Source organism: Drosophila navojoa, chromosome 2 (assembly GCF_054131105.1).
Source record: "Drosophila navojoa isolate 15081-1374.11 chromosome 2, UAZ_NAV_1.0, whole genome shotgun sequence".
Taxonomy (NCBI): Eukaryota; Metazoa; Arthropoda; class Insecta; order Diptera; family Drosophilidae; genus Drosophila; species Drosophila navojoa.
In genome coordinates, this window is record NC_142890.1 from 10,951,403 (window position 1) to 10,970,645 (window position 19,243).

Below are 19,243 nucleotides of genomic sequence, written 5' to 3' on the forward strand. Positions count from 1 at the left end.
ATCGATGCCTGCCACGCGACGAAGTCATCCAGTTGTCCGTGCTTGGGCGTAGGCGCGTTTTGTTGGCCGAATCCTCGCGCACTGGCCAGCGATTTTGCTGCGAGCTGTGCGCGAATGGGGAGTGGCCGCAAAATGCCAGCCGGCGTCAAAGTTCGACACCGGTGCTAGTTGCGAACGACATCGATGTGGCCAACTCCCAACAGCAATCCACAATTGGGTCGGCGGCGCCGCAGAGAGACACAGTACGAATTTGGAAAAGCAGCTGCTGACGTGGACGCCTGCAACGGAGAGGACGGCGAGGGATGTCGGAAGGCAGGTGGCCGCCGCACGAGTGCCAACGCCACCGGGGACTACAGCTCAACAGGTGAGTTTTGTAGGAGCGCCCGGCGTGGGCAGAGGCAGCGGCGGCGAATCATGGACGCGGGGCATGCAGTCGGGCATGTGGCTGCTTGCTGGGAGAGCATGGCGGCAGACGCCTGCCACGCAACTGGCTCCACCGGCTCCGACTTTGGGTGTCGACGAAGCTTGGCAACCGGTCCTCGCGCACTGGCCAGCGACTTCGCTGCGAGCTGTGCGCGAAAGAGGATCGACCAACAAGCGTACCGACACCAAAGACGCGACACCGGTGTCCAATTTGCGAACGACGTCTGTGGCCCGATCTCCTAGCAGCAGCGCATGAAATGACCGCAGTGCCCCACCGGAGCATCCCCAAGGGTCCAAGGAGCAGCAGCAACCAGCAGAAAAGCATCTCCAGCGGCGAGGAACATCATGCGCCAAATGGGTGAAATGGCCATGGCCGCGCGCACATGCGCCAATGCCACCGGGGGCTGCAAAACCGACAGGCGAGTTTTGCAGCAGCGCCCGGCGTGGGCATTGGCAGCGGCAGGCCATCAGGTCAAAGGGGCATAATGGGAAAAGATGCCCGGCCTGAAACATAATATTTTGGTAATTTTATGGAAAATTGGAAAAAATATTGTACTTTTCACTCACCGGCAGAACACAGCATTGCCAGCAGTAAGCGGAAATGCAGCTGATGGCGTTAACAGCGCGTTAACAGCGGCGATCAGCGCAAAATGGAGCAGCGCAAAATGGAGCAGCGCAAAACGGAGCAGCGCAGCGGAGACGGGCGCCAAATTCAAACACGATGGTCTCGTGTTTTCCCGAAGGAAGAGGGGAGTGTGAGGAGCAATATAGGTATGCACGTATTAATGTATATGAACGTACGTATTTGCTGTGCGTTTATATGCATATACGTGCATATATATGTTGCTCCACACAGCGACGCGAATACTGTAGGAGCGACCCTCGCACTGGAAAGGGGGTCAAAGTCCTGTTAGAGGCGGTCTCTTTCGCTCCTACAGATTCAGCAATGGGTTCGCGTCGCACGCACGACGATCATCGGGGACCGTTAGCCGAGGTGCCGTTCGTGCCGGGTGATAGTAGTGATCACTTTCACTCGCAGGGCACCAACGGTACTTCGGCCAATGGGAGGCTGCCACGCAATTTGGCGGGAAAGTGGCGTCACCCGGATCACGCCACTTTACCGTTTGTATGGGCACGAGCGGCTGAAAGGCCCCGCTCCAGAGCCGAACGGGCCCCGTTATCACCCGAAGCAAGGCCTGTGGCTGGGTTATAAAAGGCCACCGGCGGCTCCATACGGGGCTTGAAAGGTTTGAAAGGCTTGAAATGTTTGAGAGGCTGATACGTTTGAGAAAAGTGAGAGGCTTATGAAAAGTGGTGATTAAAGTGATTAGTGAAAGTCAACGCGAGTGGTGAATCAGGACTCCCAGGACTTCAAAGGACAGCAAGGACATCGTGGGAACAGCAAGGACATCGTGGGAGCAGCAAGGACATCCAGTGGGAATCCTTGCGACAACAAAAGAGGCAATCAGCAGCATCAGCGGCACCGATCAGGACATCGGTGCATATCAGCGGCTTAAGCGAGGCCTGCACCTCTGAGTAAGTTCGCGTAGCCATGCGCAAGAGAAGTGTTTGTGAGCGAAAACGAAGCTAGTGTTGTGCTGTGCGAGTGGGATAGTAGGAGAGGCCTGCATATCTGAGCGAACCGCCAGAGTTTTGTTCAGACCGAAGTCCTGGCGTTTCCCGAATCGTCCCGGTAAACTAGCGTGTTTTAGCACAATACTCTCGCAGCCGGAGTGCGTTGAACCAGCGCTCGGTAGGTGTGCTTCGCTAAAGCCAACCAGCGAGCCAGCATAACTTTAAGTGACGTGTACATTTTAAACTTATTCAAGAGAATATATTTACGCTATAAAACCTAAAATCACAAGTGACTAATTATTATCGCAGGGGCTTCAACAAATAAATTTTGTTGGCACGAATCCACAGTCAGCTGAAACTAGCCCAGCTTAGACTCGGGATAAACCGAAGGTTCGTTACAGCATATATCGCAATATAAGCTTCATGGCGCAATGAGCTTATAATAAACATTTATAATATGCAAATTGTCGGGCTGGGGATTTTTTATTTGTTTTTTATAATATTTTGGACAATTGCTGCAACGAGGTGTGTCACTTGTGACAGTGACCATAAACACAAATACATACTAAAGAGAAATGAACAAGTGTTCTGTGCGAGACTGTTTGACTAAAGGATACCCCGTAGAAGTATAAAATAAAGAAAGAATTTAAAGATTTTTACAAATACCTAAGGTAAAGAGAAACCATATAAGTTGAGCTATAAGTTGTTTATTTTAGATGAATATAAAATGAGCTTTATAAAGCATATATAAAACAAACTTAAGCTGTATTTATTTAAAGGAGAATATACATACATATATATATCAATATTTACTCTCCAATGCATATCTATACTTAATGCCAATAACAATCATCAATACGACTCTCATTTTAAAATCATAAAATTAAATAGGTATACATATATATCTATAGTTATCAGTTTATATATATGCATGAAACGATGCGAGATAGCGCTGCGAGATGAAAGCGTCGCAGCACGTAAAACTCACATAAAAATTTAATAAAAATTGATGGCAATTGTGCAATGCGGCTGACAAATGCGCCAAGCGCCAATACGGGCGCATGACATGCAAAGTGGGGACACAATGCAACAAATTCGCATTATTGGGCGTGGCGGGTGGTGGTGGTGGTGATGTTGCTGTTGAGCGGGTGGAAAGGCGGCAAATCGGAGGCTCAGTTCAGCAAACAAACAAATAAACATTCGCTGCGCCTGCAATCAAAATAAAGTCAAACTGCATTCGATCAGGAGCTGCTGCACATGCGCCGTGTGCATCCACAGTGGTTGTCATTAAACTTCCAAGTGAAAGTTCGTATCGACCAATACGCCACCGCCACCGCCGCTGCAGTCTCCTCGTTCGCCTTTAGGCCAATTGCGCCTGATCCAGCTTGAGCTCCAGCTTTGGTCGCAGCTCTGCTGCCCGTGGCTTTTTGGCTTGCGTTGACAGTTGCACACAAATTACAAAAATTAGCGCTCACATGCAATGTAGTCGATGGCAGCGATGCCTCCTTAATCTTTGCAATCCTCCACAGCTATTCAGCTCTTCAGCTGCACAGCTAAACGGCTGAGCTCCGCTCCTGCTCCTGCTCCCGCTCCCGCTCCCGCTTGGCTCATGTTTGGCGATTGTTCGTTTGGGTCGCATTTGCGCTTCTGGGGCGCATACGTGCAATTAGAAAATGGCAAATGCCAAATGGGGGCATGCAACAGCCGCCACAATAACAAAATCAACAACAACTTACACGATGGGGGCTTACATGCCCCAAACATAGCGACAAGTCGCCTCCATGGATTAACATACCCACAGCACCACACTTAATTTGCCCAGGGCTGAGAGCGTCTGCGCGGAGTGCGGGAGCACTCAAAATCTGTTGCAGCATTGCAACAATTTACCGTTGCCCCAAAGGCTGCTGTGCTGCTGCTGCTGCGTCAGCCATATGCCATACGGCACAGCATTAGATAAATCACCAGGTGACAAATATGCTCAGATATTAGATATTTATTACGGTTAGAGCCAAGCACTCGCATTGCTCTTTCACTTTCTAAGCAGAGCATTCAATTGTGAATGTTAAATGCTATTTTACCTCGATTTTATTTACTGTTTATAATAGCTTCCTTTAGCTACTCAATCTTGAGTTGACGGGAGTTGTAAGGAACTTGGGTAGTTTATAAATATTGAAAATAGACAAAATATCATATCATGTTAAGCATCATTTCAGATGTTGTTAATGGAAACTAACGAATTAATATTAATGTATATTAATCGTAATATTTATAAGACTGATTAACTGACCATATTTTCATGTCAATTAAATTATATCATACATACATATGTCAAGATCTTTATCTTTAATTGCTATCTCCATCGATCTAGAAACTAGTAACATCTCTACTATCTTCTTTATATTTATTTATTTATTTATAATTCTCTACTCCTATACATATATACATAAGCACATCTATTTATATCTATATAAGCCATTTTTTGTTATATCAATGGTTATCAGTTTGTTATCTATCTGTCTTCTATCTATCTTCTATTCATCAATATCTATATCCCGCTCTATCTATTTAGTTAAACTTCATAAAGCTTCTTCTTCTCATAAACTTGTATACAATAAACTGAATCTGGTGGGCATTTTTATGTTGATAAGCAACTGTCACTTATCGTTTTAAGTTTGCATTTCACATATTTCTGTATATACAAAATTCTTGCAACTCGCTTGTTTAAACATTAATAATCATTTGTTGTTGTTTCTAATGAACATGTGTTCATATTTTATTACCTTTTATGATATTTATATGCGTGTTTTTTGCTATTTGAATTGTTTCTCAATTTTATTGCTCATATGGTGGAGCATGTGTTTGCTCAACTGTTTTCAAGATAGCTAAAAGAAGTTATTCTTTTGCGCTTCTCTTGGTAAATTCTGTCGCATGTGTGACTCTGTGAAGCAGAAAGTGTTTTGCTTACTCCATGACCTTTCCATGCAACAGTTTTAATACGTTTTATTACGATCTGTTGCTTCCGAAATGTTCGCACACTTTTAAAAAATCTGTTTATTGCTGGAAAACAATCAACACCTTTTGGTCCAGACTGAAATTTTAATGAGCTGCTCGGTGAGAGGCTGCTGCAACTGCAACAGAAGCAGCAGCAGCAGCAGCAACAGCAGCAGCAGCAACAGCAGCAGGAGTCGCTAAGCAGAAATAGCTTTGGCTCGTTTTCGGGTCTGGACTCTGTTTGTTTGGCTTATCAATCAGTGCGGAATCAGCTACAGAAATGTTGCGTAATTTTGCAGACAGGCACACAAAAAAAAAGAAAAACAAATTTAAAACAAACACAAGTAAAAACGAAAAAAAAGTTGTACAAACCGTTTTATTTATGGCCGTGCAGCAGTTTTTGGCTACCGTTTTGGCCGGGCAACTTTTATGTTAGCTGTTGGGGCAGCTGCGTGTGTGCCACAGAAACTAGTTGCAGATGCTTGCAACGGTTACATGTGTGTGTGTGTGTGTTGTCTGTGTGTGTGTGTGTTTCTTAATGTGCCACTAGGCGACGCAGTTGAAAGCCGTTAGCGCCTAGAGACTGCTGGTTGGTTTTCTATGCAGATCTAAGAAATAGTAAACTATCTATCAAAAGCAGACATGTTTATGATCTTAAAAATAATATAACAAAGGATCTCTGAACCTATGAAGCCATTAATTTTTGTAGAAAAGGTCGCACTTTATCTAAGAAACATGAGTTGGCTCACTTTTTCTATCGAGCTACTAAAGACTCTATTGGCTAGTTCCGTTCACTTACCATACTTACTCTATCTATGTATAGAAGATTATATTGATCAAAGTCAACTCCTATAGAGCTGTGATTCCGTGTTGCTTCACATATTTTCTCAGAATCCTTTTACTACTCTATTTGCATTGCTTTAGGCATCTGCTCCAATCATAGCTTATATATTACGATCTAACATATATAGCGCCTGAGCGGCGCCCGACAAAGGTCTAGGAATGGCAGCTGTTTAAACTGTTAACTCGTCACGCTTGGCGCTTTGCATATAAATTGAGCAGCAAACTGATTGCAAAAAGATGTGATGGCAATTGGAGTTGAGTTTGGCTTGGACAACATGCCAGCACGTCGGCTCGTGGCACCCACAATAAATTCAACATATTGGCTATATGTATATCTATATCTATATAAATCTATAATATATGCGATGAGCTTATGAGTCCGTTAGACGAACGGTCTATTGGCTGTATGGGATGCACATAAACACATATCGCTGACATTTTATCGTCTTGTACGTGCTGGGTTATGCTCCAAAAGGAGTGTGGATTGCTTTTCGGCTTGGATTTTGGGAAGGCGTCAACATACGATACGGGCGAAACGGGCAATAAATAAACGACGTGTCTAACTAGGTCCCAGGGCGGGGGGAGCGCCACGCGGCGAACCGAGCCGAACCGAATGCAAGTGCAAAAATTCCAGTGTTGACAATGTTCTGGGCACGTCAAAATGTCGCCAACGACTTGGCACTATACTACATATATGTATGTGCAGTTGGCGCTAAAGTTGAAAGGCGTGACTGCTGCATTGTCATCGGCTGGCAAATGCAAATGCCAAAAAGTTGTTGTCGTTCGACAACAGCAACAAGAAAACTTGGCTAAATTAAGTTACGGCAACAATAACGAACCATAACAGATGGCTTAGCAACTTTGATGGACTAGCAGATGCTCTGTAGTCAGATTAGCTTTATCGACATTTGGATTATAATGAAAACTATGCTTCATATCCTCTGGATACGCCTAAGAGAGAGAGAGAGACTTTTAGAATATGTTGAATGAAGTTTGGAATATACAAACTATTCGTTCAATAAATCATATTCTAACTTGTATTAACTTTTAGTCTGATAAAAGCCTTAATTCTAAGAAATTTTTATTTCGAATATCAATTAGCATATCACAAATATAAAGATAGTGAAAACTTTAGTCAGGAAAAGTTCTATTAGTGACTGCAACTTTTACTTTATATTTATATTTGCTTCACTTTATAGAGTGTGTTCTTTATAAATATTTCTGAGCTGAGCTGAGCATACACTTTTACAACTTTCAGGCTCTACAGGGTATGCCAACAGCTGCTGGCTAGAGCAGTGACAATGCCAACTAAAAAACAATTTAAAAAACAATTTTGTTTTTGGCCGAGGCTTATCTCTGGGGAGGTGCTTCCGCATTTGCAACGCATTCTCATTCTCATTCTCATTCTTGTACTTGTACTCGTGCTCAGCAGCGGTCACCAAAGTTCACGCTGCAAGAGCAACGCACAAATGTTTGAAGTGTGGCCGTTGCGACGCCCCAAAGGCAGAAGCCCACTGCTGCCCGGGCCAACAGCCCCCCCTCAGGGGCCCCCGGCTAAAGATAGATGCAGGCGCAAGCTGCAGACACACACATGCATAATGCATGCAACAACTCTGCTGCTGCTGCTGCTGCCGCATGTTGGGCCCTGTGTGTCGCTAGTTTATGGCCGTTGCATCCATGAGATACACGTACTTTGAGGGCTTCTGTCGCGTCGTCGCCTTTTATTGCGCTCTACAACTAATGTGCATAACAAAATATAATACTTCCCCCATGGCTTTGTTGTTATGAGTGTTGTTGCTTTCTTTAACAGCTATTTATTTTTAAGCGCAATGCGCTTAAAGCTAATTAAATTTTCAACCACTATCTGCCTTATCGATTGCACTTTTCTTTACGAGCCGTGCGTCGCGGCGAAAGTGGGTTCTTTGCTTTGGCTAATGTCGTCGTGCGTTGGGCTTAATCACTATGAAATGCTGATTGCAGCAGCCGTGCGCCAACTGCCAACTTCCATCTGCCATCTGCCACCTGCCCCTCGCGTTGCATAATGAGAAAACATAAAAAAGAAGAGAGAAGAACAGGACGTTAAGAACAAACGCTTTAAAAACTCATTAATGCTAAATTTGCGGCACACTCCGCCGGCTGCTGTCTTAATTATATGACTTGCAAATTTATGGCCCTCAAGTTTCTGGACTTTATGTACATGTTTATGGGTGTGTATAAATGTGTTTACATATTTGTATATATACAAATATTCCATTCATGACACATTCGAAACTGTCTTTTGCATATCCACTCAGCTTTATCGAGATCTTATCAGATATCTTTACTAGAGTTATATCTGTGCTCAGTTTCTAATATTCCTTTCACGATTTCTTTATTGAATGCTTTGCTCTTCGAGCCACACATGCCTAAGCTCCTTCAAAGTTATACGATTTCTAACTTGGGCACGTCTTAAATGCACATTCAAATCTTCTGAAGGTCAGAGCTTTAAATCTTTTTGCTAGAATCAACAAAAAATTGCACTTTGTATTTGCTTTAAATGAAAAAATAATATTACGAAATTTGCATTTGATTTCACTTGATTAAAACTTAATCTATAAACAAGATCGAAAGTTTATTTATATTTATTATACACTGATGTGAAATAATAGCTTGTATAATAGTTTCATTATATATTCATTTTATAGCTATAATTATTTATTATAAACTAAGCTAAGGCAATAATTATTATTGATCGTTTGTTTGTAAATTTTATTAGCAAAGATTAGTAATTAGAAAACTTTTTTTTCATAAAAAAAAGCTACTTGAATATTTAGTATTTGTTTTATTCTTATTTAGTATTTGAATATTTAGTATTATTTGTACATATTATAAATTTAGCTATTTTTCTTCATGTTAGTCTCGTGTTGAGCAACACCTTTTTGTATCTTGTATCTTCTGGGGCATTTGCATTCACATTTGCTCGACGCCATCCGCTGCTCAAGGTCAGGCAAAATGTTAATGCTAATTAGGTAAAATTGTAAACAAAACCAGTTGCCAGTGTTTTGTTAATTACAAAATGATGCATGGCGATGCCTCGATGACATTGAAGTGAGTATTTTATGAGTAGTTGCTGAGTACCTCATGAGTAGCTGATGAGTAGTGGCTGTTGCTGCTACTGCTGCTGCTGCTACTGTGTGTGGGCTGGGTCGCCTGAAGCTGCAGTTGCACACATACATATTACCCATACGCCGTGTGGTCGCAAAGTTCAGCCTGAAGTTTGCAATTGGATCACTGTGGCAGAGCTTTTGTGCCATTTTTTTTTAAGTTTACGTTCTTAGTCATAACTCGCAGAGCGCTGCGAAGCCACAGAAACTCTGCCTCTGTTTGCCTTCCGCAAACAGATTTTGAACTCGACTGCACTGCGAGAAATTCTATTAGCACTTGGCTCTTTGTGGGCAGGCGTGTAATGCGGAAATGGGCATATATCGGCGGCTATATATAAACATCGCTTATATTTGTATATTTCGATATACATATATATATATTTGCATATTGTGGGGGCGTGTAAACTGTGCCAGTTGCTTGATTGGAATTGCAGCTGGTTCTCTAGCAAAATCAGCTGCACTTGTCGCCTTAGGGCTTCAATTCAATTAATTGCCAATTAGCATATATGCAAGTGTGTGTGCTTGTGCTTGTGTGTGTGTGTGGGTGTTTGTAACAATAGAAATTGTGCTAATGCATGTGGATGACGCTAATGAGGCTAATCAAACTAGTCAACTCAGCAAAAGTTAGTTTAAGCTGCAGTTCGAACTACTGAAATACCCTGTCATTTATTTGGCCAAGATACTATGACTTAATTATTCCATTTAAATCTTATTCATATGTATCAAAAGATATCTTATCAATATTCAAATATAATTCGTTTTAATATGCTTAACATTAAACTTTTTGTGGAAGCCTTGCGAGGCTTTCACTCGTTGGGTGCTCTGGATTTCTCATAGCTCCCGCTTGGGGTAGTTTGCCTTTGCCTTGTCGGGATTACGGGCCGTGTGACAGGCTGATGCAGTTGACCAGTTAGCCAGTTGGCAGCAGCTGCAGCCACAGCAGCCTCAGTTCACAGCTATCAGATGGCTAAAGATGCAGCCGCAGACGGAATAGCGAGCCACCGCAGATCTCCCCCCAGCTCGGGCAGATCTTGGCTGGCGTCTAGCGTATTAGCAGCCCACTTTAGAGTGGGAGTTGGCATTTGGGCAAAGAGTGCGAGAGGGGGTGGTTGGGGGTACGCTGCATTGGCGGCTTTGAGCGGATTTGTTTAAAGCCGCAGCGATGCAGAAAGTTGTGCTGCTTTTCTTTTTATATATTTATATATATGTATATGTATGTATATATTTATATATTTTTTTTGCGAGCGCGTTTGCTGCTGCGAGATATTATGCGGCGATATTAATTGACAAATGAGATTTTTCCTTCCTACTCGACAGCGACAGGGGAACTTTCATTTTGACCACAAGCGTCTCGTTGTCAGCCCGGCTCAAGCTCAAACTCCAACTCCAGCTTAAGCTCAAGCCGCAGCTGAGTTTTACAAATGCAGGCCAAGGCAATATGCATACGTGGCTGGCCAATGTGCTTGGAGCCGGGTCTCCGATGGCTGCTGTTTGGGTTAACGCCAACTGTCTGGCGCTATCAAACGCGCCGCGAACTCTTGTCACGTTACTTAATGCCATAAATGCGGTTGGCTAGGTTAACATACGCCTTCAGCTGCTGCTGCTGCACCACTGCACCAAAAACCACCCACTCCCCTACGCCCAGACCCGACCACAGACCACAGTCAGTCACGCAGTCTTCTTGACGGGCCGCTGAACTGCTAAATGTCAGGCCACGATAGCAGCCGGCAGATTGATGAACGCTGTCATGGCACATATATGTAGCCATAGGCGAAATGCGAACGAAGAATGTGAAATGCAAAAGATATCGATAGGCGATCGACGGATGGCTTTCATTATGTTTACATTGTGATACTCTTTGATTATAGTGGAATGTTCTAGTATATAAGTGGTAGATACTATATAGTTATAATCTATAAATAGCTAGTATTTTAATAAACTAAAAGTATAATACAGTCTTTTTGAGCTACATACTTTCTTAGTTATTGGATTAGATGAGACCAGCAATTCAGCAGAGTATATTTAAAATACTATTTATAGATGATAATTTTATTTATATATGAAACTGGAATTTTCTAATAATAGAATGCATATTAGAAAATTCTAGTTTCAGAGGTAAATAAAATCTATAAATGGTATTTTAAATATACTAAAATTATCTTAAGCTGCTCCGAGCTATATTCTCCTAGGCATTCCATTAGATGGTACCAGTAAGTATCATAAGCAATAGACCCGTTGTCTAAAAGTTTATCCCTATATTTGCTTTTCAGCTAAACAAATTGGTTAATGGGTCTCAGACTTTATTAATGTCTGCATTGGGCGCCATACTTCACAGGGAAGTCATAGCTCTCTAGTCACTCTATAGTCCCCAAGATTCTACGTCAATGACAGGCAAATTGCGAACCTTTCTATGGGCTTGTGGGTGTGCCCCGGTATGGACACTCGCCGTCAGTTTTAGTTGCTGTGCGGCGCTGTCAATCAATGTCAGTTCTATAAAGACAACAACAGCAACAGCAACAACAGCAACAGCAGCAACAGCAACAGCAACAGCAGCAGCGGCAGCAGCGGCAACAGCAATTGGCAGTCAGTCAATCATGCAGTCAGTCAGTCGCTCAGTCAGTCAGCCAAGATCGTGGCTTACGTTTTATATATTGGTTTGCCTTGGCTTTTTGAAAGTTGCAGCGCAGAGCTGTGGCTGTGGCTGTGGCTGTGGCTGTGGCTGTGGCGCGTTGGTGGCCACGTCAAGAACTTGTACATGTTGCATATTAATATTGTTTGTGGCAAGGCGCTTGACTAATTTCCTACGTTTGTTTGCTTCTCTACTCCCCCACGTTTAGTACGGACTGCGTCAACTGGATCTCTCACTGCTGTCACAATTGTGGGCGCTAAACGATTCCATACAGGAGTTTCGCACGATGATCGAGGAGCAGGAGGGCGAGGACGACGACGACGACGAGGAGGAGGATGCGGATGCGGATGAGGATGTTGAGCTGGATGAGCAGGGCAATCGCAGGCATTCGCCGACGCCCTCTTCGTACGATTCGGTTAGCTCGGAAGGCGGCGCCGATGCGGATCTTGTCAAGGCGAAGCGTCTGGGCACCATACCAAAGGTCATTACGACGCAGCCAAAGCAGCTCCAGCCGAAGGGTGATCTGAAGCCCTTGCCACGAATGCGCAGCGCACCGCCGCCACCACCGCCGGTGGCGCTGATGTGCACCGCGCGCAAGGCGGCGGCACCGCCACGGCCCACATGATGTTACCTAACCGACTTCCTAGCCGGAGTCAGGATGGTCATGTGCAAGGCGATAGTGAGCGATGTGCCGACCCCACCAACAGCGACGGCGACGGCGACGTCCGCTGCATTGGGTAGCACTTGAGCTGGTTGAGCCGAAGCTGGAGCAGCACTTGGCAAGGGCATTTGGAAGTCGGCTAACGAACATTGTTAACATGCACCATCCCTAGTTAGTTTACACAAACGACAAGCGATATACGATCAACGATAAACGTTCATCGATAGATCGATAGGGGATAACATTTATGCATATATACATATATCTCTATATAGTCCTAAGACGCATAGCCTTTAAGTTTAGCAGTCCTTTGTGTGATCTTCAGTTGTAAGTTTTATTGTACATTGCGTGTTTTTATTTGTATTTCAGTTTACTTTTGATTTTCGTTTGTTGGCCCAGGCTCTGCGACATAATTTAGGGCTACTTATTTGGGGTTTACTTAACTGGGGCTCAGCTAAAACCTATTTAACACCTGCAACTTGATTGTCTTGAAAAATAAAATCTATATATTTTTTGTCTTACGATTGAAACTAACTTGATGCAGAACCTCAATTTAACTTCATATATATGTCATAAGAACGATGAGCAGAAAAGTGCTTTAGACTTAAGTTAGGAACTGCACCACTTGTATATGTATATAGCCTCTCACTAAAACGAATCCTGCGCTAAACAAATATTTGGCTTTTTTCATCCTGCTGCTGCAATTTTAAGCAAAAATAAAGAATATCAAAACGAAGTTTGCAAGCCTCTCGGCATTTATTTAACGTCTGTGCCCTAGGCAAGACTCAAGCCATCCATGCCCAGTTTGAGGCATGGGAAATCAAAGGCCAGCAGTTGGTTATCTGAGAAGCTGCTGTAGAAACTGGGGCACATGTTGATGTTTGTTAGGCCCGACAGCTTCGTGCTCATCTTCAGGCAAATGGCCATCGGCGTTAGGTCCGACACTACGGGCAGACAGAAAGTGGGCGTGGTCTTGGAGTCCAGCGTAAACTTGGACACTTGCTCATTATCCAGCGTAACAGTCACATCAACAGAGGCTCTGAGTATGTTTATTTTGAATGACATGCAAACTGTGAGCAACAAGTTTTCAAAATTACAAATATGGAAATTGATTTACTGGCCCCAACATACGTGTCTTATTTAGATCCATGACCTTAAAAACTGCGCCCACACAGCACTTGCAGGTCATGGTCAGCGAGCACTCGCATTGCGATGGAAAGGCGATGAGCTCCTGATCGTCACCATCGGCGGCCTGCACCAAGGCTGAGCTGTTCAGGCCCAGCCAGATGACCAGCATGACAGCAAGGAGAGGCCAGAGCCTGTCTGGAATGGACTTTGATTTGAACATTACTCTAATTTAAATTTGAATTGGGAAAACTGGATAAAGCTGCCGCGATGGGAGTCACAAAACTGATGCGAATATCGAGCAAGTATTTACTTTTTGTACATGCGAAAATCAAGTGCGTCGAAGTTAATTGAAAGTCATTTAAGTTTTTGGTAATTAAATATAATTAATAAAACGGTTCATTTAATTCCCATAGTCGTCGTTCGGGTTCAAGGGTAATCTAGCGAATTTTCTCAATTTAAGAAAAGCCTAAAAGTAGGCAACAGTTGGTGAAGCAAAGTTTAGCTTATGCTATGGAATATCACTAAAGTATGCCATACTGCGCATTACTTTTTATTGAACTGAAGAATATAGTACTACATACTTTTGGTAAGTATTTAATAAAATTTATATACTTCTATAATTTGAGAGATAGCGGGAGCGAGAGAGAAGTTTGTATCGTATATTGTATATTGAAGTAAGTAAACGCCTTGGAAGATTGCTTAATTAGCAATGATATATTGCTGATGGACATATAATTCCACTCTATATACTACAGGGAGCAATCGCAGGTATGCGTTTACAGTCTGCACACCGTAGAGCCAAATTGGGGCTATAGATCGCTCTTTGAGAGCTACTCAGTGATATGGTGCTTCGTCTGTTAGCCAGCCACCGCAGTTGTTGCATGTGTTGCCCACATCTCCTAGCCATAGCTATTAGGGAGGACCAAATGTTAGGCGTGAAGCTTGATCCAGTAATTCTCCATCTGGCCCTATAGGCCGAGTGTGTACACTATATATACAATACATATATGACCATTCTATGTCGATCTTTGCCTCATATGGAATTCAGCACTACCTCAACCTCAAATCAACACAGTCAATCATTTTTTATTAGCACCACTACAAATTATTATTACAAAATTAATATATTCTACATAGAAACACTTCCGTGTTATGCTGACATCACAAATAAAATAATATACAGTTTGTTTATTTTTTAGTAAAAATTATGAATAATTTAAAACCTTGATTTTCCTGCAGTTATTACTCATCCATCCACTTGGTATTCGTCATTATTTGTAGCGTATTTCCCTTTTTCCATTCTTCTACAGATGCAAATGTTTCTGTATAGTCCCATTTTTACGAATAACATTTTTACGCTGAAAGAACTCCAAGGTGAACGTGTCATGTACGAGTCTGGTATAGAAATAGAAACTGGCCGAAAAGATAGACTATATTAATTCAATTTGTTTTTGTCAGAATATAACTAACCAGTTTCATTCGACTTATCTCAATAAATTTTCGTTGGCTATTAATTTACCTAAAATCGAGAGTGCATATGTGTGTACATACATATATATGTACATATATTTTGCTATTAAATCAATAATGATATATATAAAAGCTAAGAAAAATTCCAAATAAGATTAGGAATACAACAAAAGCATACAACAAACATGAAGCGGTGTGAATTCGCAAAAGGCGGTGCACGCGTTCAGCGAATTTGGCGAAAGAGCCAAGAAGTTGCGAGGGAAGTTTCAAAATAAGCTATGTTTTAAAAAACTATTGATTTTTTGATCGATATTACGAAATGGCATAAGGATAAAAAATATGAATACTTCGTAATCCATAGTTTTTTTTTTTTATGGCTAGAGATATCTCTGGATGGACAGACAAGATCCCGAATATATGTATATATTCCTTCGGGTCTGCCACGTTTCTGTTTTACTACATTTAATGAGTTTAGACTATAATGATTACTAAAAACTCATCCATAAAACACAGATACCCTATCATATACCACATATATTTTCCGTTTAGTTGCTTATTTTCATTCAAAACTAGTAAATTTATAAGATTTGTTCCACTCAAAGAGATGTCAAACCAGTAAAAATTAATACGCGTGAGTGCAAAAAAAATTAGAAAAATTGAATATGTATAGTTGGTGACGCCTTGCTTTAGCATGTTTGGCAAATCTTTGATGTTTGCTTGTGCGAAAATTCAATTTTAGTTGCATTTTGGAACTGAAGTGTGCTTCAACATGACAGCGGCTAGATTGGTAAGCTATGTTCTAGCAAACGAAACTATATCTTTAGCTGATGTCTAACGTCTTTCAATAGATTCTCTTCTATGCTGTGGTGGCTGTGCTGGCAGCCAGCTGCTCGGCTGGCTTATTGGATCAGCTTATTCCCAGAATAACAGCCAAGTATTACTCCCAAATGCCTACCAAGGATGGTTATCGATTCGAGTGGGTCTCTGTACTTTGGCCTAGGCAATTGGTTCCTAATTTTCTTTTCTTAAAGACAGAAGGAGCCAAATGGCAGCTCACGCGAGGAGGTTGGCATCATAATGAATCCAGGCACACCCGACGAACAGTTGGTTGTGATGGGCACCTACTCCACATACGATGAGAAAACTGATACGGAAAGTATTACCATGTACACGGCCGATAAGGGCGGCTACAATACACGTTACACACTTAAGAAGCGCAAGCTGAGCGCAAATGCTCTCAAGTCTCTCGCAAAAGGCTAAGAGTTGAGTAAGTGAGTTAGAGATCAAATGATCTTTAAGTCTTCAACAATATCTATCTCTTTATATGTACTTTTTTTATATGTGCCATAAACGAAGCCATAACACGAACCAAAGCCATTTATTTCATTTGAATACTTTTGTGTAAAAATAAATTATATTTGAGGTTGAAACATTTATCAAATAAGACACATTTGGAGTCTCAGCCGTGGCCCACATTTTGACACATTTCGTCATGTGAAGCGAATTCTGGTGTGAATACCTTGCAGGCGTGCCTTTGAATAAGTTGGATGCACAAAAGTTTCGATATTTCAAACTCAATTTGTTTATCCATGGCGATCTGTTGACATATATAAGTGCAAAGATGACATTTTCGTATAATTTTGCATTATTTATTGTGTCACCCACGTTGAGAGCATGTCCAAAATCTCGCCGACCCTGGATGCGCTAGAGTCCACAAGACTACAGCTATATAAAACAATAAAGCTCACCTATTGGTTAGGGATTTGCATAGAGATACTTCAGTAGCATAAGCGAGCGACCGGTTTCAGCTAGTAGTAGCTACAGCGAAACAAATAAAAACAGTATAAGATATTAAGTATACGACGCATCACATAGTCGACGACGCCGACGCCTCGCTGAAATATTCTTTGCAGATCTCTGCTGGTCGATCGACGCGCAATTCCATCTCAGTCTCGATTCGGAACTACACCGCGCATCAACATGACAGCTGCGAAATTGGTGAGTATCTGTTGGATACGAAGGCCGTCGGCCAAGGCAAGGGAGGAGCCTAGAGACACTTGCTTCTATTTGAATGGCATTCGCATTCGGCCTGAATGATTGCGATTAAAATGCAAAACGCTTGCAGCTGCAGTACGGCGGGGCAAGTGATTAGCTATAATTGCTCCATCAGCTGCAAGTCAATACGTAGTTCATCTGTTTAATCATATCTCACAGATATTTGTTACTGCCCTGGTGGCTGTATTGGCCAGCAGCTGCTCAGCTGGTTTGCTGGACTATGTGTACCCCTCCATAGTTACGGAATTCTACCAGCAGGCGCCCACTAAGGAGGGCTATCGCTTCGAGTGAGTTCGTCTTTAATCAAATTGTTATCCAATCTATTAAATTGTTAACTATTCTTAGATTGAAGGATCCCAATGGCAGCACACGGGAGGAAATGGGTGTCATTATGAATCCAGGCACACCCGAGGAACAGCTCGTTGTTATGGGTACCTACACGACGTACGATGAGAAGACCGATACGGATACCATTACCATGTACACAGCTGATAAGGATGGTTATAAGACGCGCTATCAGATTAAGAACCGCAAACTGAGCCCTGGAGCTCTCAAGTCAGCAGCTGGTTAGGAATTCGTGCTAACTGCTAAGAACATATATTAAACAGGTGATAAAACAGAGCAAAAATTATATATTATTAAAATTATTACTGTCCATAATTTGGTTTCGTTTTCAAACTGGTTCTTGGCAACACTTGGCAACAAATTGTGGTTGGTCTTCGGTCAAGATCACGCCAGGTTCTTTAATTATGAGGATAGACAAGTTTCTATATATGTTATTACGCAAAGTGAATTGACATTTAAATTTATGGTAGCTTACAAGATTCAATATGAAAATTAACACTTTGGCGTCTGCTGGCAGTTGACAATGAATCTTAAGCAAAGTTTAAGAATCACTAACCAACAGAGCTGTGCATAATTTGCATTTTAATTTACAGGTTTGGGAGCTTTGACTAATTATTAGTCACGTTAATTATGCCCCTTGCCTGATGACAGATTATCTAAGCTCACGAGTCAAACCGTGGCTAATGCAACTTTAAGTATGACGCTTGTCGCTTGCCAAAACAACTGTCATTGCGAGTGCTAAAAGTTAAAGAAGCCTATGTTGTATGTTTAATGTTAAAGTCATGGACAAGCTTTAATGCCTAACGAATATTGAGTCGTTCACAAGCCAAGCCATTGTTGCTGACCTCAACTCAAGGTGCTGTCCATTTGTTCTTTGTAGAACGCAAGAGTAATTACTGATTATTTGACAGTTTCCTTATATGTTGGGTGAATGCCTTAATATAAGCTCATGAATAATGGCTGTGCGTTTAAAATATCCCCGAATAAACTGAATTGTTAAATAATTATGTTGGAGCAACTAGAGTTTTTACTTGATTATCCACGAGCACACAAAAAATAAAGATAAAATAAAAATAATTTAAACATCACCCAAGGGGTAGCTCGATTAAGACAAGTTAAAGCATTCAAAATAGTTTAATTACTTGTTTTGAATACACAACCTGATGCGTAGTGACCTTCAGCTACGCACCAGGCAGGTTGTTATTGCTAGTTCGGGGATTTTTGTAGTAAACCCAAATCCGGAATTCTCGTCTGCGAATTGATAAGTTCGCTGTTAGCACCTGTTAGCTAACCTTCTTGCAGAGTTCCATATCAGGCAGCAATTGAGTGTGTACAGCGAAAGCTTTCTGTAGCAGCTCTGTTAATGATAACAGCAAAGCTTACATTACATTTGCTGCAAGACGTTAACTTGTCATAAATGGAATTCGGTTTGAATTAAAGCTAACACATCAATGGGGCGATAACAATGCCAAAGCTAGCGGCACTTTGTGTTCAACATAGCTGTAACAAAGCGCTAGAAATTAAAAGCTCAGAATTGTTTATTAGCTGCGAGTCGGCTTTGGCGCGCAATTGGCCCGCTTGATTGTTGCCACAGGTAACTGACCAGACACAAAGCGGCCCAAACAGAGAGCCGCGCAACGCAACCTGTGAGTAACCAAACAAACCAACGTCAATATAACAGGCCGCGTGTGTTTCCGATGCACTGTAACAAATATTTATAAATTTTATGCATATTTATATATACAAAATCTTTTTTATAATGAGAATAGTTTTTTAATGATAAAATTTCCTAGGTTATTATTTATTACGTATACTTATAACACACCAAAATTTTAAATATATAAACTATATTTTATAACTTTATTTGAAAATAATATGATAATGACAAATAATTTAGAGAATGATTTGAGTTTTGATAAATTTAATTTTTATTGTTGATTAGATAGAGATAAACATGTTTAATGTGTTTGATCCACTTTT

At 41.8% G+C, this 19,243-nt stretch overlaps 4 protein-coding genes across 10 annotated transcripts in view; 3 read left to right on the forward strand and 1 right to left on the reverse strand.

Annotated features, from left to right (window-relative positions):
• The window catches only part of LOC108654511 (uncharacterized), a 57,553-nt gene extending 44,552 nt beyond the window's left edge, over window positions 1–13,001 (forward strand). For all 6 annotated transcript variants that reach the window (XM_089256490.1, XM_030388855.2, XM_030388861.2 and 3 more), the window contains one exon: window positions 11,813–13,001. In XM_089256490.1, the coding sequence (XP_089112616.1) occupies window positions 11,813–12,229 (417 nt within the window). In that variant the 3' untranslated portion in view covers window positions 12,230–13,001. The remainder of the gene's footprint in view (window positions 1–11,812) is intronic.
• Window positions 13,000–13,810, reverse strand: LOC108648960 (uncharacterized). Of its 2 annotated transcripts, none has more exons than XM_030388898.2 (2): window positions 13,397–13,810; window positions 13,000–13,302 (listed from the first exon to the last, which is right to left on the reverse strand). In XM_030388898.2, the coding sequence occupies exons 1-2, from the start codon at window positions 13,611–13,613 to the stop codon at window positions 13,040–13,042; spliced, it is 480 nt and encodes a 159-aa protein (XP_030244758.1). In that variant the 5' UTR covers window positions 13,614–13,810; the 3' UTR covers window positions 13,000–13,039. The 2 variants fall into 2 exon arrangements, with proteins under 2 accessions (XP_030244758.1, XP_017953425.2); XM_018097936.3 differs by having other exon boundaries at window positions 13,000–13,335; window positions 13,397–13,797.
• A 1,703-nt stretch (window positions 13,811–15,513) lies between these two features.
• On the forward strand, window positions 15,514–16,367 carry LOC108660395 (uncharacterized). Its single transcript, XM_018113779.3, has 3 exons — window positions 15,514–15,650; window positions 15,712–15,839; window positions 15,895–16,367. Exons 1-3 carry the CDS (start codon window positions 15,633–15,635, stop codon window positions 16,121–16,123), a joined length of 375 nt encoding a protein of 124 aa, XP_017969268.1. The 5' UTR covers window positions 15,514–15,632; the 3' UTR covers window positions 16,124–16,367.
• A 324-nt stretch (window positions 16,368–16,691) lies between these two features.
• Window positions 16,692–17,578, forward strand: LOC108651265 (uncharacterized). The gene is made up of 3 exons (XM_018100811.3): window positions 16,692–16,861; window positions 17,078–17,205; window positions 17,264–17,578. Exons 1-3 carry the CDS (start codon window positions 16,844–16,846, stop codon window positions 17,487–17,489), a joined length of 372 nt encoding a protein of 123 aa, XP_017956300.1. The 5' UTR covers window positions 16,692–16,843; the 3' UTR covers window positions 17,490–17,578.
• Window positions 17,579–19,243: the final 1,665 nt, after the last annotated feature.